Genomic DNA, 25,431 nt, shown 5'->3' on the forward strand with positions numbered 1-25,431 from the left:
AAGAATGTCTGTGACTTTTTAGTTACTTTCTTAAAATTTTAATTTTTTAATATAAAAAATTCTTAATATGTTAAGTCAACATCGTATTGTAATGTAATATATTAGGTTAGTATTTTATATTCAATTTAATCAAAATGTAAAATAATTTTGTTTTTCTTTAAACTCAAACTAACTTTAACTTTTATATAAATGTTATATTGATAGTTTAATAAATATTTTTAGTTTAGAGTTAAAGTTGGTTTAAAATCAGATTGAAAATTTTAAAAGTAAAGAATAATATTATTGGTTTAAATTCTAAAAGGTTAACAATCACATGAAATTTTTAAAATTTTATGAGGTTAAAAAGTAGATAATAACATTACTTTAGGTAATTTTTTAACCTCTTAAAAATTTAAATCCATAGCATTAATCCTAAATTGTAAATTTTCATTCTAATTTTAAATTAATTATAATCCTAATTAAAAAATATTTTAAAAAATTTTAAATTTTAACAAAAATATCAATATAATATTTAAATAAAAATTAAATTTGATGTCAAATTAAAGATGAACAAAATTATTATATTTAAACAAAATTAAATTAAATAAAAATAAAAATAATCAAATTAAATATAAAGCATTAATCCTGACATGTCATTTATCTTGATATGCGACATGATAGTCTAACGTGAATATTGTGAATATTTTTTAAAATATCTTAATATGCGACGTGATAGCCTAACGTGAATATTTTGAATATTTTTAAAAAAATTAAGATCGAAAAACTATTAATTCAAATGAAACTGAGATTCTTTTTTATTAATTATTTTAACGATATCAACACAAAGATCAAAGATCAAAAAATACAATCAAAGAAAATGAAGATGAATTTGAGAAAAAAATATTAATACTAAATTGAATAAACTCAGACAGCAAATTAAAATTTATAATAAACTTTATAAATATAAACTGAAAACGTAAAAATTAGTATGGATTTTCACGTGACAAATAACATCATAATCTTTTATCATTTAAATTTTTTATTATATTTCTTATTTGTATTTCAATTTTAATTTGATCGTATTTTTACAAATTTATTTAAACATGAATAAAAAAAAAGCAAATGAAAATGGCAAGTTAGAGAGAGAAATAGAAACGCGGGAACGCTAACCGTTTGCGTATGCTCTCCCTTTCAGCTTCAAAGAATATGTCCTTCTCGTTTCGAGCCCTATATATGTTGATCCCCCTCACTTCTTCAGTCCTCATTCATAATTCAAAAACTCTCTCACTGTTCTTTAGACACATTTATACTTTCTTTCCGGAGTCACGATGCTTGCGACGCTCAAGTAAGTCACATAATCTATTGCCATTTCTTCTCATCTCAGAATCTGAACTCTACCTCACAGTTTGATCGGCGATGACTTTTCAGATCCGAAGAATCCAGCGGCCAGTTACAGCTCGTCGAACGAGAAGACATCGAAGACGATGAAGACCTCTTCGAAGCTATCGACAAATGTATTGTCGTTCTCTACTCTAGTTTCTCGTTCGATTTCTCTCTATATATATATTCTTAACTGCTCTTCGCTCTTCATTTTACAGTTATTTTCTATTTTCATTTTTTCCGTTCTTTGCCGAGAGTTCTTGTTAGATTCAATTTTTCATAGAACAACGATCTAGTTTGAAAAACTCAATTCTGCACTCGTTTGATTAGTGGAATATTCGTTTGCATTCGATTCACATCCATACGCTTCTACGCAGTGATTGCTCAAGGCATCAATGCCGGAGATGTGAAGAAGCTTCAGGACGCAGGGATATATACCTGCAATGGCTTGATGATGCACACAAAGAAGGTTTAACTTAAAACACATCTCTAATTTAAATATCTAGGACGTGGAGTAGCTCTGTACTTTAATTGCTAACATAATTGTTATATTTTCGTAGAACTTGACTGGAATCAAAGGTCTATCCGAGGCCAAGGTCGATAAGATCTGCGAGGCTGCTGAGAAGATTGTGGTAAGATATCGTAGCGTATGAAATCTAAGTTATTCCTTAATACTATTTCAGCTCTTCATAATTTGACCTTTCCTGCGATGCAGAATTTTGGATATATTACCGGAAGCGACGCATTGCTCAAAGTACGTTGTTTATTGTTTTTGGAAGTTTTTTGAATTTTGGATTCCATTTAGATCTGCATGTCTGTGATGTTTTAAGAATTACAATAGCTTTCATTAGGCTTAAGTAATCGTAATTAATTTTCTTTGAGTGTGCATTTATTCTTCCTTTGTTACCACAGAGGAAGTCAGTGATCCGAATCACTACTGGAAGCCAAGCGCTTGATGAATTGCTAGGAGGTAGCCTTACACTGAATGAATCTCGTACTGTTTTGTGACTAGAAAATCTGATTCTCTATTGGTCCTATATGTTTTCCCTCTGAATTCTTCTTTCTAAATAGGTGGGATCGAGACATTAGCCATTACAGAAGCGTTTGGAGAATTCCGGTGAGAACACAGCTCGTATAAAGTTTCTGATAGATTTGATACATTTCAGTTTGAGATGTTCATTCTAAGAATATTGTTTACTGTTTCAGATCGGGGAAAACACAGCTTGCTCATACTCTCTGTGTTTCCACTCAGGTTTATATTCTATGCTCGATGTTTGGTCATGACATGTTAGGCGTTAATTGCTATAAATGAGTATTTGTGATTGAAAAGCTGCTCTGTCGTGTTTTCTTGTAACCTATGGCATTGGGATTGCGACTATTTTTTTTTCCCTTTTTCTGAATCACATTATTCTATCTATTGTATGCATAGAACAAATATGGTAGCTTCTTAAATACTAATTTGGTATGCGTACGTGGTAGTCTTATTTCCACGCACATTGAAATATTTGCCTATTTGGTGTATACTGCATACTGATCTTTCCTGACCTCTCCAGCTGCCAACTAATATGAGGGGAGGCAACGGAAAAGTTGCTTACATTGACACAGAAGGAACTTTGTATGTTTTCTTTCTTATTTTAACAACTACTTAAGAACTTAAATAGTGACCTCTCTCAATCGATAACTTGTGACTGTTTTTTCAACTGACGTCATCCAAATTATATAAATGTTTCCCATTCATCCACAAATAACTGCAGCCGACCTGACCGAATTGTTCCCATAGCTGAGAGATTTGGCATGGATCCTGGGGCTGTACTGGACAATGTAAGTATTCTCGAAACCATATATCATAATTAGGATCTGAAGGGAAATAATTTGCTGTTGACACCTAAACATATTCTGTTTGTCGCACAAGATTATATATGCTCGTGCCTACACTTACGAGCATCAGTACAATCTCCTGCTTGGGTTGGCTGCTAAAATGTCCGAGGAGCCATTCAGACTTCTGGTGAGGTCTTATTAACTTAGTAACAACGTTATCTTCGCAGTTTGTAATATCAGGAATCATGCATGGATATGGACAGTTAAGGAATTTTGATTTGTGGCAGATTGTGGATTCGGTGATTGCTCTGTTTCGGGTAGACTTTTCTGGAAGAGGAGAGCTTGCAGAGCGTCAGGTCTGTTATTTAGCACTTATCCGCTCCCTGAGTCAACTTTTGCTGACTTGAACAATCGTTTTCAGCAAAGACTGGCACAGATGCTTTCTCGATTAATAAAGATAGCTGAGGAGTTCAATGTTGCAGTTTATATGACAAATCAAGGTAAATTCTCCGTTTGTTGATATAAGAGTTTGCTTTTGGAGGAAGGGGATTAGGTTTTCACTCCCAAGTTCCAAATTGGTTGTTTTGAAGCTTGTAATTTATGACAAGTAATAGCAGTAGCATTCGAGTTTTAGTTGGGGCTTTTATGAGAATAAAGTGTATATTTATCTACACGATATTTTGTGTTTTGGTTGCAGTCATAGCTGATCCAGGAGGCGGGGTGTTCGTAACTGATCCAAAGAAACCAGCAGGAGGGCATGTGCTAGCCCATGCAGCCACAGTAAGGTTGATGTTCAGGAAAGGAAAAGGGGAACAGCGGATTTGCAAAGTGTTTGACGCCCCCAACCTGCCAGAGGCTGAAGCAATATCCTTTTTTTTGCTCCTTTAAAAATAATCTACTCGTCCAGTAATCACAAAATTAATCAAATCCACCCCAAATAGTTATGAAACTATGATTGTTAAAAACAAAGGGACCTTTATCGTAATTCTAAATAACCAAGTCACGTTAGCTGGATTTTAAAAATGGGGGCAAAAGCATTATTATAGCCACTGAAAACAGTTGCAATGCTTTTGAGAATGAGGTTCTATCATCAGCGTGTATTTTCTTGACAGGGTTACGTGTTCCAGATAACACCAGGGGGCATTGCAGACGCTAAGGACTAAAAAGGCGATTCTAACTTCTGGGACGAATCACAAAAGCGACAACAGTGGCTGAATATTTCTATTAACCTTAATCTTCTAGATATTTGCTCACGGCTTGTATGAAAAGTGTTGTTACTTAGTATATTTCAGTGACGAGTTCCCCTTAGTTATAAACGTTTCCTTTATAGCAAGTAGCAAAATATTTTGCATTTTCAACGTCTCACAAACATTAACATTCTCACTGCAGTTGACTTCATAGAGAGATCATGTTTTCATATTATTATATATTAATGGTCAAAGTATGGTACAGATATGGCTAAAATTCGAGACAAAAAAAAAAGCCGTACAATCATAATTTCTAGGATGAACCTGTCCACAAGTTGATATTATTACATGACCTGTGACAAGAGAGAATGAGCGCAATATTTGCTCCAAGCAAATTGTATAGCTTAATATGATAAGCCAAGCCTCGCTAGAGCCTCAAAGTAAAATCATGGGAACAGAACCAGAATTTTAAAATTCAGCCGAAATCGGCTATGATAAAAGCCTTAATTCAAACAGAACGGGGTCGCAATCATATATTATTTGACCAGTTAGCAGCACTCCCAACCCTTGGCATGCCAGTTGATTCCTTCTTAGTCTCAGCATCCACCTTGAAATTGGCACCATACACCTGTCCTGAACTACCAACCCTCGGCACAGGCCTCACCTCATTAAGTGGATGCTCAAAACTGCTCAATCCTCCGGATGTTGTAAAGAAAAATCCTGAACATGGGGATCAAATGTTACATTGATGCCCAATATGGAACAAACGTAATTGCAAAATAAACGATTACACAATGGTAGTCCAGAAAGAAAAGAAACCATCAATTGTAGCACAACTAGAGTGATTCTAAGGGTGGTGTGATGTTCAGCACTGGGTTCTTATTTAGTTCAGATTGCCTTTTCAAAACAAATCTTAATATTACCTTTGGGGAATGGTGCAAAGGAATTCCCACAGCTCTTAGTTACGATCTCTGCCTCGTCTGAAAGAACAAGATTTCCATCGGAATCAGTTCCCCAAGCAAAGGGAACATTCCCATCAGCATCCTTTCAACAACCAGGATATGTATCTCAAGTTAGAAAAGAAAAACATTGGCAAATAGACAGGAAATGAGCTGAATCGAGGATAACTCACTGCAGCAATAAATGCAGTGTTAGCACTACTGTCATACAGAATAAACGCAAATTTTCCCTGGAAATCTCTCACAACTTGAGCAGCAGGATAGGGACCACGATCTCTTAGAGTTCTGTATGCCTCTATGATAATGGTTACCTCAGTAGCCGTTTTATTCAATCCATATTGTTGCTTAAGATTCGCAACGTTCTCAAGGTGACCTTGAAACAAGCAGAAAATGTCATCCACAACAGCGAACAGCCTGGCAACGTAAGAAAATCAGTATATCAAGAGAGTAATCTTTACGAGAGAAATCTTTCACAACTTTATAGTGTCCAGTTTCTTTCATAAAATTAGATGACAAGAATTCAGGATTTTCAAAATTGTCATTTTACTGATCAAAGAGAAAGTAGAGGAGAATTTCAGTTTAACATTGAACATGAATGATTAGGTAGGTATTGCTCTAAGGCTCAAGCTGAAGAACTACAACCTTGTGACATGTGAACTTACTTTGATCTCATTAAAACCACTGAAGTAACATAACAAGAAGCAATAGAAAACAGTTAAGACTAAGGTAGAAAGATTACAAATGGTACAGCAAAACTACCTTAGAATGACTTCTACTGGTGGGAACTGGGAAAGGAAGACAAAAGGAAGGGCGAGGACTGAGAATACACAGTTAATATTCTAACAAAATATATTTTAAGATCTGTGAGAAAGCTAAAAAGAGGTGCTATATCTAAAGGATTCTCATACATGGTAGTTACTACTTTTTTCTTGTATTCGGACTTAATGCCATCAACAGAAACAAGATAGATAATGCCAGAACAAAAATAAAAATAAAAATTGAAACACAGAATCACGCGCGTGCTAATAAGCTAAGGAGATGAAATCTAATGTTCGGTCAAAGGTCCAGCCAGAACAATAATAATCAATAACGATCAAGATGATGAAAACAAACAAGAATAACTCTCAAGAACATAAAAAGAAAAGAAAAAAGAATCCAACATTTTCCATTAATCAATAATCGAATTCTACAATAAAATGTCAAGCAATATGAAAGCTTCAACTACACACCGTTATCCTAAAAAGTTTGAGATTCAAACTCAGAAACATAAAATAACAAGCAGGTTGAGTTTACAAAGACATCGGCGACAAATTTACTTCCAAGATCAAGAAATACAAAACGGAAACCTAATGAGTTTACCAAGAAAAAGAATCAACTTTAATCTCCCTTCAGTTCAAACGTCTAAGACGATGACCCGAGAAGGAAAAAAAAATAATGAAAATAAAAGGGTAAGGAAAATGAACATAAAGAAACACACACTCAAATGAGTCCTTCTTTTGGATCCAAAATGAAGGGGAAATAAGACATCGAAAAAAGAAGAGAAAATGATGGACCTTGGGAGAAGGGGGTTCTGTTTGTGAAGAGAATAGGCGAGGAGACCCGAAGTGCCAAGATTAACGGTGACGGAACCAGGGTGAACGGAAGAGAAGTGCTGTGCGAGAAACCCATCTTTTAAGGCTGAAACGGAATTTGATTGAGGGCTCTGAAGACCCTCAGGGCTCTTTGCCACCGATTTGTCAAAAACCGCCAACATTTTTGGTGGATGGTTGGTTGGGTGTGAAGATGTGAAATGATACAACAGATAAAACGCAGTCAGCAGCAGAAATCGAAACCAGATCCTAAACAATGAACGATGCGACGAACTAAATATAAGCTTCTCTGCAATTCAACATCACTTCAATTTTTACCCATTATGCCCCTTCTCTTTTTGGATAATTTTTAGAATTTTTCTATGGCCAATGCCCATCGTACACCACTCTGTTGCAAGTTCCAACGACCTTTCTTGGCGTTTAGCCGTTTACTTTTTGTCTTCTTTTTTTTCTATGATTCTTTTGTGTTTTCTATTCTCGGAAATTCATTTTTGGAGAAAAAACATTGCAATTCATGTTTAATTTTCTTTCTCTATACAATAAAAATTAGAATATGTAATGTAACCTAGTTTATTTACTCAATTTCCAATAGAAATATTTTATGTACAGTATGTCCAATAAATTGCAACAAGTCTTCCTAAGCAATTTTGGACGTTTAATTTAAAAAACAAAATTAATAAATTTGTTGGTCCAATATATATGGTTTCACAATGTCTATATGTAGTTAATTGAAAAACATGAAAATATATATGATTGTATAAGAATTGTATTAAAAGAATTACGTGACAATTTTTAAAAAGATAAATTGTTTAGTAATTTTTAAATATATAGAAATTATTTAATTACTTATTTTACTAAATAAATAATCTAATTTTTATTTGATAAAAATTAGAATTGTCTAATTAAAAGATGATAAAAAAGAAGTTAGTAAATGATGTATAACGAGATAGATAAACCGATAAATTATTATGAATAAAAACAATATTTTAATTTTAGAGAGAGAGAAATATTCCTTTTATAAAGATGAAAAATAAAAACTTTAGTATTTTACCACAAGCTAAGTCACAATTAATCAACATAATATGAGATGACAACTAAACTCTTGAATTGCTTATTTATCATAGATAGATTAAAATGAAACTATTTCGTATTATTTTAAAACTACAAGACAAGTAAACCGACATTTGAGCAATAGCACGACAGAATTCCGTTTTATAATAGAGATACATCAAAATCGAAGTCAATGTCCAAATGCAACTCATCTTTGACTAAGTTTATCGTTTACCAACACTCCAATAATAAAATAATTTTTTAATTAAAAATCATATAAAAAACAAAGGGCATGTATGCTTAGGTGGTGTATTCATAATATTTAAATAAAAACTTCAATATATTATCCTTAATTAATGCGCTTAAAATAGCACCGAGTAACATTTGCGCACACTACCTGTTAAGTTTACGTTTTATTGTCCGACATGCTAGTATGGATTTCTACGTGACGGTTCACACATCCCAAATACAAGTTTGAATAATCAGAACATCATTGTGTCAAAAATATACAAGGGGCACAATTAGACTAGGAAACCAACAACCAATTTTTTACTTCAAAGTTGAGATCTCATGAAATAATAAAAAAGACAATTATACAGGGACATTTTGGCTGAAAGCCTGAACCGATGAGTAGCATTAAATTATGTACTATGCAGTTGGTTCCTCTGATATGGCTGATCATTCATACGTACAGAGAAAGATAAGGAAAACGGTGAAGTATATTTAACAACAGATTCTCAGATAACCATCTTCGGTTCCAATGAGAAACAATCGGGAGAATGGAAGTATACTAATACTTGATAACGCTGACAAGCTTCTCTGACCGTTATCAGAAACGTAGAGTCTCTGGGGGATAATATGGTGCTGCCCATCCTGCGTCATGGAATCATATAATCAGGAAACAAATTTCAAAATCTGAGCACAAAACTAGATCTGTATAGTTATCGGGCTTTCTTCGTGATGAGTACCAAAAGAAATTAACATAAAAGCAAGGGAGGAACCTCAAATGAATCAAATAGATGCATAGCAAACATAAAAGAATTCAGGCTCATATGGCTGAGAACTCAAGCCACGGAATATAGTCACTTTAAGGCTGCAAGACACAACATCTCAAGCATATGAATTGCTAAATCTGTGAAGAAGAGATGAGTGGCTGGAAGTTGGGATTTAAGCAAATGTAAAAGCAGATTCATATTTTATCAAGAAGCTGAAACCTTGAATCAGCAAGAAGGATCGCATAAAGCAACAAGATACAACTAAAGCAATAATGAACCATCATATTAACATTTAAATTAAATGCTAGACAAACGATATTCCTTCTTAATTCCTATTCCTGTCATGTTGTGGGTCCTTAAAAGAGAAGCTTACTGCTTCATTGGCAGATTTTGACAAGGAGAGAAGCCCAATCCTACTCCGGGAAATCGAAATAACATCATGGCCCCAAACGGAGAAGCTGCATATACCATCTGAATGACCTCTGAAAATAACGGGCTGCGACGGCAAATTCCTGCAAGGGTAGTAAAAACGAGCTTCAAGATATATCCTTCTGGAAATGAGGAAGAAAGCTGATCACTTTCATTTACGTTCTTGTGATAATACATCTTCAAATAAAAGCATGCAATATATGAAGCACAGTCTGCACAGACTCAAATTATGAACGAGAAACAACTGACACATAATGAAAGTCCAACACTCCAATACGGACATACAATGAAGAAATAAACAGAGAAGAGTAGAGGTCCAGTTAGTTTTTTTTTGGTTTGCTAATCTTGATAGTTGATGAATTCTTTAATTTCCTACGCGAAACTATATGCACCAGGTCACCTGCACCTTAAGAAAATATTCTTACCGTTATTACCAAATAGTTTATTAACTACAATCAGGAATATATGCAATAAGGGGTAATAATTATTCAAACCTCAATCAACCACTTTCATGTGTCCAAATGCACAAAATTTAATCTCTCAAATTAAGAGAGACAGTTTTAAATGGTCATACAATCTTGATAGCTCTTACATTCTTATATCCCAGACTCGTAAAGTTCTGTCCAGAGAGCTGGAAATGAGCAGATGTTCTTCCGGTGCTGCCAACTATAGACAAAGACATGGATGAAGCTGTGTGTAAAATCAAATTACGTAAACCTTATATTTTCAACAAAATACCTTTGTCACGTATCCATCGTGAGCTCGCCAAGAGCTAATGACATTTCCACTCTTAGCATCAAATAATTTACAGTGCCCAGAACTTAGCCCAGCTGCAATAAAAGACGGCGAAGAGGAAATTCCACCTGCTTGCATCTTGTCAGAGCCAGTAGAGCAGATGGCAGAAATAAGTGAAGGAAAACTAGATTCAGTAGATTCGCCTCTCCAGATATGAAGCTTTTGACCTCGAGAAACATCAATGAACCTGTACAAGATTCAAAAGTCGGTAGGCATTAACATATTTTTCTAAATATCTTATTGAAATGACATTCATTATGAAGAGTTAATTTTACCTCAGAGAACCATTTCCAGTGCCAACTACAAGAGTTTCAGTGGAGCATAATTGATGCATACAAGTATAAAGACTTGAATCGAAAGCACTAGACAATATTCCATTTGATAGTGTATTCAAATTCAGCACATTTGCCTGGTCACTATTTATCTTTGATCCAGAGGATGGATGGCTTGTAGGATGGCTAGATTCTGTTTGCGACTCAGCAAATACTAATATTTGCTTCCCTGTTTGGCTATTCCAAATGTGAATTGTTCCATCACAAGATGCCACTCTTCCACTTGATGATAAGACGCAAATATCATTCACAACCTGAAATTGGAGAAGTAATGAGTAGTTCATAGATCAACTAAACTAATTAATTGTATTTTATTGGACTAGTTGCTCATATATTAAGTCACATTGTAATCTGTTTTGTTTTAAATAGTCATCCATCGTCCTCCACTTTTTACTATGCAATTTGGATATTGATAATTTGAAACCAGAGTTGATCCATGACAGTACCGTTTAGTTCTCTCCTATAGTAATACACACACACACACACACACTACAGGGATCTATACCATGCAGCAGTTCTCCATGGTTGAAGAATGTCATTTTCAGCAAAGAATAACAAAACAAACCTCCTCATGGCCATAATAGCCGGACAAACAGTTAGTTCGGCTCAATTCCCATTTCTGAACAGTTCCCTTGTATCCTTGACCAATTCCAGCAGTAAAAACAGTGCATTCATCTTGGTTAACAGCCAGAGACCTTAGAGCTCCATGATGTGCGCGTATAGAGTATATAACAGATGCTCTGATCTTCCATGGCAGATCATCTTTCTGAATCCCCACCCTCCCAAGAAATTCAGGCCCATCCCAGATGGTGGCTGGACTAGGGAACCAAAACCAGGGTTCTTGGTTCATTTGGTATGTCATTCCTTCATGCACTACTACTGGACTTTGATGAACTTTAAATGGTCGTCTTTGAGGAATCAAATTTCTGGCACTTCTACTTCCTTGGGATTGTGGAATTGACCATCCAACTCCATTAAGCAACAGCTTTGCAGGATTGTATTCAGATGTAAATCCTTGGGATATTACCGGTCTTCTGGCAAGAATAATTTCTGAACCATTTTTTGATGATTCTCCTGCATATTCCCACTGAATCACAATAGGTTTAGAAATAAGCAAACAAGAAGTTATAACACCAATAAAACCATGTAATTTTCCATTCACATAGGGGAAAAGAAAAGAAAAATGTATAGCATCATACCTTCCAATTATGATGATGTAGAAGATACTGTTCAAGAATCAACCAAGTAGCACAGCATTGACGAAGTTTCTCTATCCCAAGAAGAGATGCAAAGGAAGGATAGAGGACCAACCTACATATGACCAAGAAGACTTTTTTATACACTCTAAAAGAAAAAACAAGGCCAATTGAAGTGGCATGTCATAAAACAAAATAAACTTGAAAGTGACTCTAGGAGGTCAAGATACAACCTATTTACAGTAGGGAATCAATGCAATTTGATGACAAACTTGATTTAATGATCCAATTGCATTTTCCCATAATAGTGCAAAAGCACGTTTGACGATTTGCAATGCCCAACATCATGTCCAAATTAACTCCCATGGTTTCAGTAGAATGTGCAGAGCATAGGACATTTTTTACTTGAAAGAAAAGACTATAAGCTTGTGTCTCCAAGAAATGATGATTTAACGGAAATAATTTATCTTTCAAATCTATAGTTTTGCTTGTGTCTCAAATTATGATAATTAACTCCGAATACTGATGATAGGTGGGACACTACAAGATGCAATATATTAAATCAGGTAGAAATTTGCATAACTTTTCCAAAACAGGACATTGCAACTGGGTTGAAAAACTAGATTAGTAAGGATCTTTAGGAACGTACTCGTGGAATTTATTATTATATATTTGTTTAGTTAAGCATATTACATAATGCATTTAATTTTTATTGTGTTAGAAATATGGATTTTCCTTATTAGAATTGGAAGAAAGATATGAAGCCAAAGGTGAAAAATAGAGTTGTTGTCTTGAGATACTGTGCTCTGAATTTTATCAAAGCAATAGAGATTGTTTTACAAGCTTTTACAGCTGTAAAATATCATATGAATTAATAAGTGAAGCTGAAGATACAGAACTAAAATAATATTACAAAGAAAAGCATCCCTACACAGTTAACAATGAGATTGCCTAGCCAAAGATAGTGGTTCTATCAAAGTGATCCGGCATTTCTTGTGGGGGAAATCTTCAAATCACATATGGTCATATCACCTTAAATTATAAAGAGGTTTAGCACAGTACTTTTATATTTGACATAAACCACTAATATGACTCAATTTATTCAATCTATTTAGTCTTGCATGATTCCTTCTCCGTCAATTTTCTTATTTACTATTTCCATTTCTCTACCAAGAGTTCTTATAATTTTGCAGTGAATAGCAGGAGAGTAATTTGCCAGTATAACACCTAGCCTAGAAAGCATAACTGAAACTCACACTAGATCCGTACGACTTTCAATATGCAAGTCCCCTCCAATTTTTATTTTGCTAGCCTTCAAGTTTTTGCTAACAGAAGTTGAACCTTTAGAAACTTCCTGGGAGAAAGCCAGCTCATCAAATAGTTCTTTAAGTTTTGGAAGAATATGCAATGCTGTTAAATCTGCTCCAATCCGCTGACAAATTCCAAAAAGAGTAGAGGCAGCAATCTGAAAGGGGGAAGGCAACTAGGATCATTTAACAATTTAAGTGATTATCAATAGAATGAGATGCATTATGATGATGAAAAGGAGCAGACATCACCACACTGGCAGGGTTCAGGTCAAATAAAAGGCCAGAGCAATCAATCTGTTTGAACTACAACTTTGGGGAATTGTGAAAAAACAGTTTGGAAGGAGTGTCAAATTTTGTTTTAAGCACAATGATAAGTTTAATGGCCATGAACCAATGAACAAAATCATTGACAACCGTAACACTTTATTTTTGTCCTTCCAATTAAAACAAATCATAAAATAATTCTGATGTTTCCACATATAACTGTCTCATTACCCAGTGACTTGTGACTAAAAAGTTAGAGTCCCTGGCAAGGGTTTAAGCTAAGATGCCAATTAGAGCCAACAGAATCAAGGAATGAGTGATGGATCCAAAACAAACCAATGGATAATTTGAAGAACCTGAAGCACTGCAATGTCCATATGTTTCTGCATAAGAACCCCTATGTGTATGCAACTTAGATCCTGTGTATTTTTCAGTAAATTGAACAATAAGCTGTTACGCAGTATTTATTGGCAATTAAAGCATTTTGAAACCTAAAAGCAATAAGAAACATACTTCAAGAAGCTGCTTTACAATGACCTCTTCTGTCAGGTAAGCTACAAGGCCATCTAAAGTCATCATGCAATCAATAAGTGCCAAAGCAGTCCAACTCTGGACAGGATCAGGCTTATTCATGCATGACACATCAATGAAGGAACGAACAACATTTTTGAGTAAAGGTACCAACTGTTTGACAATAAACAATTCCCCAAAAATGCCACCTGAGAACTCAAAAAATGGAAGGGCATTATAAATTGAAGGTCCAAGTGGAGGAAAGATAGAAAAATACAAAAGTCAATAAACTAAGAATACCAATTCTGACCAGCACATCAATGCCATCAGCACATAGTCCTTTCCCAAAGCAGTGAACAAGAGGCAAGATAGTCTGATTCAAGAATGAGAAAAACAATAATGTTCACACATAAGTAGGATTGAAGAATGTGGATGAAGGAAAACGTAGTATGGAAGATTGTTGCAAAACCGAAAAACCTGATGGATGGTAATAGGTACTCCAAGCTCCTCGCTAGAACTGATTAGAAGCACTGAAGCAGAGGCAGCTGAACTTTTATCTGGAGAATTGTACAAGTTTGACAAGACCAATGGATGAATAGTTTCCAGGTATGCTTGTTTACCAACTTGATTCCATATTTCCCTCACAAATGAATCTTGTAGAAGTGCAACCTTTAATCGTAAATAACCTGTGGTCTGTAAAAATATGTCTTCTAAGATTTCTATTTCTTTTTAGAAAAAAAGGGAAAAATCCACAGGCTAAACAAAACCACAAAATCAAGTGAGCAACTTGCCTGTAAAATTTTCTGTATTGTTGGCAGGATTAATGTTTTCACTGCTGGCACTGTTAAGCATTTCATGAATTCCTTCAGAAGCATATATGCCCATTCGGCTTCAACATCACTCACAGCATTCACAATAAGCGGTAAGCAATAAGTAGTGCACATTTCAGTTGCGAATGCACCCATTTCCCTGAGGGCTCCACACTTTGCAAGATTTGCAGCATAACGAAGACGGGTTTCGTCTTTAGCTACAAGCTGAAGTGGAGCAAGAAACAAGTAGGAGGACTTGACACTCTTTGGAAAATAAGGTGATTCCAGTAGAAATTTTGTAGAAGGCCTCCTATATAGCAAAAATAAATACTTAATTAACATAGATAGACAAAAAAAACAACCACAAAAAGTCGGTTGTATGTGTGCAAACACAATGATACCTCGTCCAATCCTTTTGGATGCATGCTTCAACAAGTAATCTAATATTAGGAGGTAGATCCTGCAGAAATCCTGGAAAGGTTCCATCTTCCAAGTATATCGACAATGAGATTGGATCAAAGAGTGGCCTGGAAAGATGAAGTTCAGCCAAGAGACAACCAATAGAAAATATGTCCCCAGCAACATCTTCAGAGCAAAGTCTTGAAGAAGATAATTTCTGCTTCCAGAGTAGCAAGTCTGGATACCCTAAGGAGCCTTCATCTTCCTCTTTCATATGTTGAAGAAAAGAAATTAGATTCATTTTATAAGGTACCTGGTAATTTCTGTCAATCAAAGATAGTTTGCTTATATTTTCACTAAATGTCTTTGTTGTTGGATCTCTCAAAGATGAGATGTTCTTCCCCGTCATTTGATTTGAGGGATAATGGTAACAGGCATTCAAATGCCTAGCATGTTCAGAAAATTTAGATGCTTGCTCTAGTTCTTGTAGATAAGCAGTTCCAGCTAGAAGAGATGTCTCTCGGTGCATTTCATATGCCTGACTCCAAACTTTGGCATATTTATTGGAACTGTGACGTTTTGTTTTGGTAGTGGCATGACGTATGGGGTGTGGTTGTGTAAAGAGCTGACGACGTCCTGTTGATCTTGGCATTGAGGGTTCTGATAGAGGAAGCATAACATTCTTAGCAGCGATAGCTTCCTGGCCAGACATTTTGTAACCAAAGGTTATATCTATCCAATGATGGAGCTGAAATGACACCCTATCACTTTCTAATGCATCAAAATGCAATTTAATGAAATCCTCAGGACTCTCTGCCCAAGAGGGTACAGCCAAATCAGCCATACCATCATGTATTGATATAAAAATTTGAGCATCACAGTAAAACTCTGGAATGCATTCATCGGGAGTCCATTGATAGAGCCTCTGCATTGTGGAAGGATACTCATTAGGTTCATACACAGAACGAACAGCCATTCTCAGAACACTCAAAGGCAGTCTTCTTGCTTTATAACTGCAGACAGCCAATTCAGACAGACATTCATCTGATACATGATGAGGGATTTCAGATGTTGAATATGTGAAATCCAATTGTTCATCACCTTTTGCCAAGCGCCATTTACTCTTGCTCAAGTCGCGCCACCCTACATCACAATTATCATCAGGTTTTGAGCTAAAATCAATTACCCAAGGCATTACTGGATGAAATGTATGGTCCCCCCACCTTCTTCCTGCTAATCTGTTTAAGATGAGTAAATATTCAAAATTACTTAGTTCTCCTCTCCACCACTGCTGAAAGCAAGCATGCCAATCTATTGTTGGAGAAAGCTTTAGATCAGCATAAAGGCCATAAGAATGACAACCAACATTACAACAACCAATTCTTGCAGGTTCAGAATTAACGCTTTCACTCTCCTGCAAAGTTAAATTAGATTCCAATACGGGCTCATTCCATAATCTCAGCCAACACCATAACGAATCACTCAACATGATATTGGATGGGCATATATTACCATGAGAAACCCCTAAACCATGTAGGTACGATAAGGCTGAGAGTAGTTGATATATAAGAAATCTTCTATGCCAATCAGATTTTAAGGAATTGGGATTAAAATGAAGAATACTTTCCAAGTTGTATGGAGTCTTTGGAAGCACCACATTAACATGATCGGATGTTTTAAAAATTGCAAGGACTGGAGCTATGTTAGGATGCCTCAAAGAGCCTGGCAAAGCATCCTCTTCAAATGATGGCAACCCAATTAAACCCAGGAAATTTATACTGTCCCGTCCAGATCCTTTCTCTTCAATGAAGAGATCAAGTGAATTTAAGACATGGTCTTCGATTAGCCCAGACAAGAAATCAGAGGACACCTTTTGAAACGTAGAATAGGAAGAATTTCCCACATGAGCAATCGGCAAGAGTGAGGTGATTGTCCTCAAGCAAGAAAACCTTCCAGAATGACTACAATTTGTGTTTCCAGAAAAAACTTTGTCACAGTCAGAATCATCTGATGAAGTAATTCTACCCTTAATAACATCATTTTTACTTCCACCAATATCAGGATCACCACTCCCAGTAGTAATTTCACCACTGTCCAAACTATATTCATTTCTGCATAAAGAGGAAGATTTTATCACTTCCAATTTCCACCAGCCAACAACAAATCTAACCAAAGACTAAAACAAGAATACATTTTCTTTTCCAGATTTTAATTAAAAGAATGCAACAAAAGCACAAACAGACCATGTCAAAACATATCACAAAGTATCATCATTAAAATTAAAAAAGAAAAGTAATCAGCACCAAAAATGCAGAACAAAAATCTTACACATAATTGATAAAACAATTCTTATCACGACTCGGCATGTATTGCAATATAAATTGACCGCCCGAAGCTTCTACATCAGTTGTACCAGAAATCTATTTTTCCAAAAAGAAGAAAAGGAAATTAAAATGAAATATATTAAGTTAAAAATAAAAATTTATCAAGAAATTGAATGAGAGAGAGAGAGAGAGAGAGAGAGATAGACATTGACGATAGCTGAGGATCCGAAAGGAAAAGCAGAATTGGAGATGGCATAATTGAAGAAGACTTGCTCCGAGAAATCCGACTTTATTCGAAGTTGGAGGCACTCGAAGCATTCACTCTCTTCCTCCATCGATTCGCTCTACTGAGTCAACTCACCCATTTCTCATGCCCTCTCTCTGATTCACTCATGCTTCTCCCACCGTCGACGCTCTCTTCTCCGGTGTTAAATATGAAGGTCAATTCAGTCATTTCATAGCACAAGTAAATACAGGTAGTAAACTCCCAATCCAGCGCAAACATTTTAATTAACTAATAGTGTAAGAATATTTATACTACTAGTAAATAACCATTAAATCCATCAATTTTTTTATAAAGACTAACTTAATACCAAGAAATTCCACCTAAGTATTATAAATAGTTTGATTTGTTACACTTTTCGAATTTCTTTCATTTTAAATTATATAATTTTTTAAATATCTTATTTAAATAAATAATTCAAATTTATTATATTTTAATTTTATAATTTTGACTAGAGTATTTCATTTATCATTAAATAGAAATTTTTCTATCAAATAACACATTCATAGAAAAATAATCTTTATAAATTCAATAAGGTAATTATTATATCACTACAAATTTTTAAAAGAAAAAATTTAATTAACATTAGTCAATATTAATTAGAAAATAACTCATCAATATTAAATTAAAAAATCTTGATTTACATCATGGAAAAATAGATTTATTCGTGTCAATAAAACTTTTTCCATTAGTTGAATTTCTTTTTAAATGTTGGAAAACAAAAGTCTAATTGAAACTAATAAAAATACAATTCTAATGCATATAAGATAAAATAAGTTTTTAGTCTCAAATTTTTTGTCTCTGTCATATATTTCCACACAAAATAATTTTAAAATTAAAAAAAAACGAATAAATATAATCATTTAAATTTAAAAGTGTAAAATGTTTTTTCCATGTTAAATAATGTTTTAACTTAATATTTAAATTGTTTATACTATTTATATTCAAATATGAATCATTTAAAAAATCAAATTAAAATTTCTATATTTAATTATTTTTTAAGTTTTAGATAAAAAAATATGTAACATTCCATATTATATAGAAGCTCTAGTAAGTTCACATTTAAATAAAAGAGAACAGTTAGAGTACACTCTAAACAAAGTAGTTAAGCTTACAATCATCCCAGAACGAGACATAATTTAAAACTTAAATGCAAGTAGAGTGTTTCAAAAGGATAGGAGTCACCGGGAGAATCCTTAACACCTAAATAGTAATTCAAAATACAAGAAATACTAAGAGACTAAGCCGCAACATCGCTTTCCTCCAAAGCCTGCTCTAGAGGCACCTCATCCATCTCTGCTCACCTCCAAGTGGATGATCATTGCAAAAGAAAACATACCTAAGCAAACACAAACACACAAGCAAGGGTGAGCTAGATATAAAAATCATGTTAATAACAGACATAGGCAACATGCAAGTAAAGGCGAATATACTATACTATACAAACATGACTTGTTGCACTTAAACTTGACTCGCCCGGACTTAGAATGATTGTCGAGCTATGGCGGGTTATGCACTCGTGGTGGCTTCTACTGCTTTGTAAAGCCATTGTCAATGGGTTTCATCTTACCACACTCACGAGGTTAGTCCGTTATCACTCACCTTGGGCCATACTGGAAGCACCCAAGACTAGGACCTCCTACTACTCCTCACCACATGGATTAATCCTCTCTACTTGAGAATGAAAGACCATTGGAGCGTCAAGAAAATCTCCAAGACTGAGCTACCGTGCAAATCATTCTAAACACAGTGAAAGGGCACCACCATGTATCCCCCTCGAGGATCATGGAATTACGTCCAATACTAATACTTTCCACTCTAACACCAACATGTTGATGCACATATAAACCCTTAAAGCAACTGGAATTATTAAGTAAAATAGCATACTGGAATAAACAGGAATAAAAGTCGAACAGGAAACATCAACACTTAAAGGGCAAGACCTGTGAATGGGGGAGACCGAACGGTATCTCACTTCCCAAAGGACAGGACCGAACGGTCCATAAATGGTAAGACTGAAGAAGTGACCGAACATTATTCAGGACCGCTCACTAAGAGAGACCAAACGCTACCGGAGACCGAATGCCACTTAAGAGACCATCCACTAAGATCGAACGCTACCAAGACCACCCACTAAGACCGTGCGCTACTTAAGAGACCAAACTCTCTTTAAGAGACCGAACGCTACCTGAGACCATCCACTAAGACCGAACGCTCAACAAGAAAGAGCACTAAGGTCGAATTCCACTTAAGACTGAGCACTAAGACCGAATGTTATTTCGACCGAACACTCAACAAGACAGAGCACTAAGGCCGAACTCCACCTCAGACCGAACGCTAAGACAGACGCTAAGACCGAACGCTCAACAAGACGGAGTACTAAGGCTGAACTCCACTTAAGACCGAATGCTATTACGACCGAACGGTTATCAGTTGCGAAACTGCATAATTCTGCAGAATTTCTGCAGAATTATGAACAACACCTAACCATTTTTACTAACTTCTAACACCCTTAATTCTTGTTTTATACTTAACTAAACTCATCTAAATGGTTCTGAACATTCCTACTGCCATTCTAAAGTGATTAAGATCAAGTTTTGTCTTTCGAACATCAATTTCCACAACTTAAGGACCCAATTTCGATTTTTACCACTTCTAACATGTTCTAGTCCAGTTTTATGATCATAACAGGTCACAAATGACTTGCCTAAGATGTCCCCACAGTCCAATTGTGCCTAGAACCCCTACTTCCCAAAACCACTACCTCACTTCCTCTCAAGTGACCCCAAAACACTATCAGTTTACTCAAAATAGTGCATACATCAAACATATCAATCTCAAATATCACCTCAGCCCAACCAAATCCACAGTAACAAATTTCCAGCATAAAGTTCATACAACAAATCTCAGAAACACAATTTCAACCAAAACAACATAATTGCACAAAGATCAGCACATTTGCACATTTCATAATAATAAACTTAAAGAAAACCTAGTTACCCTTACCTTGGAACTTCTTTGCTCAGCTCTAAGACCCACAACTCCAGTACCCCACACGCGAATAATCTAGACAACACCCTACAACCCGCAATGCGGTGACCAAGAACAACTCTTATAGCTAGAATGAACGGGGGAAAACATAAAGAAGGGTACACTAGGCACATGCAACTTGCCCTAGGTCCCAAACAACGGAGAACAATGAAGAGCTATTTACCCGCTGAAGAACGAAAAATCTATTCGGATGGTTGCGAATGTCTCTACGCCGCGGTCACTTCAGCACCACCTAATCCAACATACAACCACTAAACGTGAGGGAAAGGTAGAGAGAAGGCAGAGAGAAATGGAGGAACAAGCTTTTTAGAGAGAGAATGAGAAACTGAGATAATGAGCTCATATCTGAAAAGCCCCTTCTAAGGTCATAGTGCCCTTAGTGTTATGGGTCTGACTACTTCAACATAAGGCCCAACTGTCATATATTTTCAGGCCCTTACAATATCAAACTTGGAATTTAACAAATTTTAATTTTACGCACTAAAAACATATTTGACTAAGGTATATTTTCATCAACATTAATTAAATAACAACTACAAAATTATCTTAATTGATATTAATAAATAAATAAAATTATAGTTGACCTTGATTGAAAAGAATTACTAATATTAACAAAAAAAAAACTAACTACAATTGATAAATAAGATTTGTTTATGGGAAAAAGAATAATCTTGGTGATATAATCGAAATTAATCACGATTAATTTTTGTTTGAAAGAAGCTTCGTCTTACATGAATAGAAAGAACATAAAATCAACTATGACTAGTAGATGATGTTCCAACTAAAATCAAGATCATAATGTCTCAATCACAACTGAGCTAAAAATATATATAAGAAAATAGTTAATAAACAAATTCATATTCTTACTTTTTTTATTTCAAGTAAAATTTAAAATTATATTATTTTAAGTAATTTAGTTATTTTCCACGATCTTAAATTTTAGTTTCTTATAAATTTTATATTTAAACAACACATGTTATGACAACGTAACTTTATTTTTTATGAACATTATTACCTAACAAATATTTTCCCGGAGATTATTCGTTTTAGTAAAAGCAAGAATGAATAAGAGCTACCTACCAGTTTAGCATAGCTTTTGGTTTAATTTAGACGAAGAGATGAAAGCATGGGTCGTTGTTTTTTCATGAAGTTAATTCTGGTTTCTCCCGTGGGGATTCCACACTTTTTGCGGGCATATGAATTAAATAAATATTAAAATCTCATTTGATTCACGGATAAAGTTCGATAAATTAAATTGGAAAGTATATATATATATATTTACCTTTCTTCAATGAAATTAAATCTATGATTTATAATGAACAAATGGTAAGCTTCTTTCTAACTGATCATTTTCCTATCACTGTTTGTGACCATGTCGGTGAAAAGTTCTCACTGTTGTCTGTGTAACTCGTTTATTTTTATCTCGCTTTTTTCATACAAGTTATCATTTTTAACATACACATCAACATCAATATTTTATAAAACTATATAAAACAATTAGGAAGTGTATTTATTACATGAGTTTAGTTTATAATGAATTTAAATATTTTTCAATTAAATATAGCTATTTTTCAATTGTAAGAAAAAAATGTCATTCAGACACAAATGATGATATCTAACAAATTTGTGAATTTTTTACAATAACCGTTTTTAAATGTGCCGTTTTTAAATGTGTATTGAAAATGCACAAAATTAAACTTAAAATTCAGTAAGCTTTGATAACGCCCAATGAGATATAGAATTATAGTTTAAATGAATTTCTATATCAGTCGATAAATATTAAGAAAAGAATAATCTAATCAAATTAATTCATAATGATTATAAATATTTTTACAATTAATTAGAAAAACAGAATTATAAAATAAATAAAAATAAATAATTTAACCAAATTAATTCATGATAATTAAAAATACTATTGAAATAAATTAGGAAAATAAAAGTTTAAAAAGGTAGTTGAATAAATAAATTTTGCTCAAAAAATATTCAACAACCAGATCTAGAGAAGAACCATATATTCCAACATTTAGTATTGGAAAAAAAAAATTCATATATAAACAGTCATCAATAAAAAAAAGAAAAATAATTCAATAAAAGAAATCGTGGAACGATATCAAATTTGTCAATGTCACCATCAATCACTAATTATTTCGATAAGTAATTTCTTGCAATAAAAAAAATGTAAACAATCGTGAAAAACATAATGGAATGTGAACATAATATATCTATAATGGTTTTATTGTGATTCAATCACAAATTAATTATTTATAAGTTCATCGACTTTTACAATAGTAATTTTAGGAATCATTCTAAGTGCTTTATGACTAAATAACTGTAAAATAATGTTTTCTTTTTGTTATCGATCTACAAATATTACACTCTAATAATACTAAATTGGTAATTTTTCACTTGGGTAGAAGACGTATAAGAGATAGATAGGATAAAAAAAATACTGGATTTATATTATCACTAAGATTGTGTTTATGTTGTTAGATTTAAAGTTAAAGCAAACAAAATTCAGAGCAATGTGAATGTTGATTTTACATATTACAAATTATAAATTATAGATTACAGATTACAAATTAGAAGTTAGAAGTTACATGATTACATATTACATGTTTTAGATTATAGGTTACAAGTTAAAGGATACAAGTTACATGTTACGAATTAGAGATGACAAGTGACAGGTCACATGTTACATGTTATATGTTACAGCCTTACAGGTTACATATTACAGGTTACAGGTTACGGGTTAGAGGTGACAAGTGACAGGTCACATGTTACATGTTACGAGTTATATGTTACAGCCTTACAGGTTACATATTACAGGTTACAGGTTACGGGTTAGAGGTTACAGGTCATAGGTCATAGGTCACAAGTCACAAGTTAGAAGTTACATGTTAAAAGTTTTAAGTTACAGGTTACAAGGTACAAGTTACAAGTTACAAGTTAGAAATTACAAATTACAAGTTACAAGTTACAAGCTTCAATTTACAAGTTACAAGTTACAATGTTACACTATACAGGTTACAGATGACAAGTTACATGCTACATGTTACAGATTATAGGTTACAGGTTACATGTTACAGTTTACATGTTAGAGGATTACAGTATATGTCACAGGTTACAAGTTATACGGTACAAATATATGATACAGGATACATGATACAAGATACAAGTTGCAGGTTGCAGGTCACAGGTCACAAGTTACATGTTACAAGTTATAGGTTACAGGTTACATGTTGCAGGTTACATTTTACATGTTACAAGATAGAGGTTAGAGGTTACTTGTTACAACTTACAGGTTACAGGGTACAAGTTACAAGTTACAAGTCACAGGTTACAAGTTAAAAGTTACAAGTTATTACGGGTTACCAGTGACAAGTTACATTTTACAGATTACATACTATAGGTTACAAGCTACAAATTACAAGTTACAGGTTACACGTCACGGGTTACACCCCATAGGTGACAGGTTTCAAGTTACAATTTACAAGTTACAAGTTTTAAGTTACAAGTTACAATGTTACAGGTTACATTTTACATGTTATAAGTTACAGGCTACATATTACATGTTACAAATTACAGGGTACAGGTTACAAGTTAAGAGTTGCTAGTTACAAGTAACAAGTTAGAGGGTACAAGTCATAGGTTTCAAGTTACAGGTTGCAGATTATAGGTTACAAGTTAAGAGTTACAAGTTACATGACTGCAAGACATAGAGCATCTTCCATATGAGAAGGAGATTTGAAGGTAAACTAGAAAAGATAAAACATCTTAGACGTGGGAAAGGAGATTTTGCGATTTGAAGATAAAGTGAATGTTTTTACCAAAGTGTCCTCAATAGTGATGAAGAGTGATGGTAAACTGATTGTGTGTTGTCACCTATTAAGAGTGTCTTCTTTCATATCTATAAATTTGTTATCCATATTTGAGGTGAGAATGAAATGTGAAATGAAAGATGATGGGATTCAGAGAAGTGATAAATGTTGCATGGATTCTGGACAATTGTGGAAGGAGGTAATCAATTCCAGAAAAAGTTGAAAAGGATTCATAAGAACCGATTCTCTTGTGGATGGATCCGATTCCATGGATTTGACTTTATTGTTTTGTGTTGCAACCTACCACGTTGAATATCCCATTGAATTTATATATATATATATATATATATATATATATATATATATATATATATATATATATATATATATATATATATATATAAATAAAGATAATAATATTATTAAATAATAATAATTAAAATAATATTGACAATAATAAAATTAAATAATAATAATAAATAATAACTATAAAGGATAAAAAAAATATTATATTTTAATCTATTAAAACATCTTATTTTATTTTATTACATCTATCCATAGATTTTTCACAAATTTGACGTCCAAATTTATCTATTTTCACTTCTAAATCCTTTTAAACAAACACAAAAATTTTACTTTCAAATTCTTTCATCTCCTCACTTTCAAAACTATGTTCACAAGTGAAGACAGCGTAAGAGAAAGACAAATAAAACAAGCAAATTTTATTTATGAAAGCCAACAAAACAAATCCCAACTAACGAAATTAAAGAAAACTGATTATGGCTTTAACTCTATTTTAGCTATAATATATTTTTAAAATAATAAATAAATTTCTGTTAAGAAAAATATCCTATTAAAATATATTGTTTGACCATGGTAAATAATTTTCATTTAATTCAGTTTTTATTTCTAAATTTTTTATTCATACAACCTGGTAGAGAGAAATTTTCTTGC

The 25,431-nt window shown here is 33.8% G+C and overlaps 3 protein-coding genes across 4 annotated transcripts; 1 reads left to right on the forward strand and 2 right to left on the reverse strand.

Annotated features, from left to right (window-relative positions):
- Positions 1 to 1,208: 1,208 nt before the first annotated feature.
- On the forward strand, positions 1,209 to 4,498 carry DMC1 (DNA repair (Rad51) family protein). Its single transcript, XM_047311265.2, has 15 exons — positions 1,209 to 1,324; positions 1,408 to 1,493; positions 1,737 to 1,828; positions 1,920 to 1,991; positions 2,075 to 2,113; positions 2,272 to 2,329; positions 2,431 to 2,476; positions 2,566 to 2,611; positions 2,913 to 2,974; positions 3,114 to 3,180; positions 3,272 to 3,364; positions 3,465 to 3,533; positions 3,599 to 3,677; positions 3,875 to 4,041; positions 4,296 to 4,498. The coding sequence occupies exons 1-15, from the start codon at positions 1,308 to 1,310 to the stop codon at positions 4,338 to 4,340; spliced, it is 1,038 nt and encodes a 345-aa protein (XP_047167221.2). The 5' UTR covers positions 1,209 to 1,307; the 3' UTR covers positions 4,341 to 4,498.
- A 73-nt stretch (positions 4,499 to 4,571) lies between these two features.
- Positions 4,572 to 7,243, reverse strand: LOC124836177 (aluminum induced protein with YGL and LRDR motifs). The gene is made up of 4 exons (XM_047311283.2): positions 6,877 to 7,243; positions 5,497 to 5,737; positions 5,288 to 5,408; positions 4,572 to 5,084 (listed from the first exon to the last, which is right to left on the reverse strand). The coding sequence occupies exons 1-4, from the start codon at positions 7,074 to 7,076 to the stop codon at positions 4,894 to 4,896; spliced, it is 753 nt and encodes a 250-aa protein (XP_047167239.1). The 5' UTR covers positions 7,077 to 7,243; the 3' UTR covers positions 4,572 to 4,893.
- A 1,240-nt stretch (positions 7,244 to 8,483) lies between these two features.
- On the reverse strand, positions 8,484 to 17,812 carry LOC124836188 (protein serine/threonine kinase). Of its 2 annotated transcripts, XM_047311295.2 has the most exons (16): positions 17,532 to 17,807; positions 17,330 to 17,421; positions 15,004 to 17,112; positions 14,585 to 14,912; positions 14,271 to 14,486; positions 14,094 to 14,166; positions 13,797 to 14,002; positions 13,640 to 13,702; positions 12,966 to 13,174; positions 11,713 to 11,824; positions 11,079 to 11,600; positions 10,457 to 10,767; positions 10,125 to 10,368; positions 9,979 to 10,052; positions 9,331 to 9,469; positions 8,484 to 8,835 (listed from the first exon to the last, which is right to left on the reverse strand). In XM_047311295.2, exons 1-16 carry the CDS (start codon positions 17,658 to 17,660, stop codon positions 8,686 to 8,688), a joined length of 4,977 nt encoding a protein of 1,658 aa, XP_047167251.2. In that variant the 5' UTR covers positions 17,661 to 17,807; the 3' UTR covers positions 8,484 to 8,685. The 2 variants fall into 2 exon arrangements, 1 of the variants encoding a protein (XP_047167251.2); XR_015781773.1 differs by lacking the exon at positions 9,979 to 10,052 and having other exon boundaries at positions 8,695 to 8,835; positions 17,532 to 17,812.
- Between the last annotated feature and the right edge of the window lie 7,619 nt (positions 17,813 to 25,431).

This window comes from Vigna umbellata, chromosome 8 (genome assembly GCF_029865625.1).
Source record: "Vigna umbellata cultivar VRB3 chromosome 8, Vumbellata_1.0, whole genome shotgun sequence".
Lineage (NCBI taxonomy): Eukaryota > Viridiplantae > Streptophyta > Magnoliopsida > Fabales > Fabaceae > Vigna > Vigna umbellata.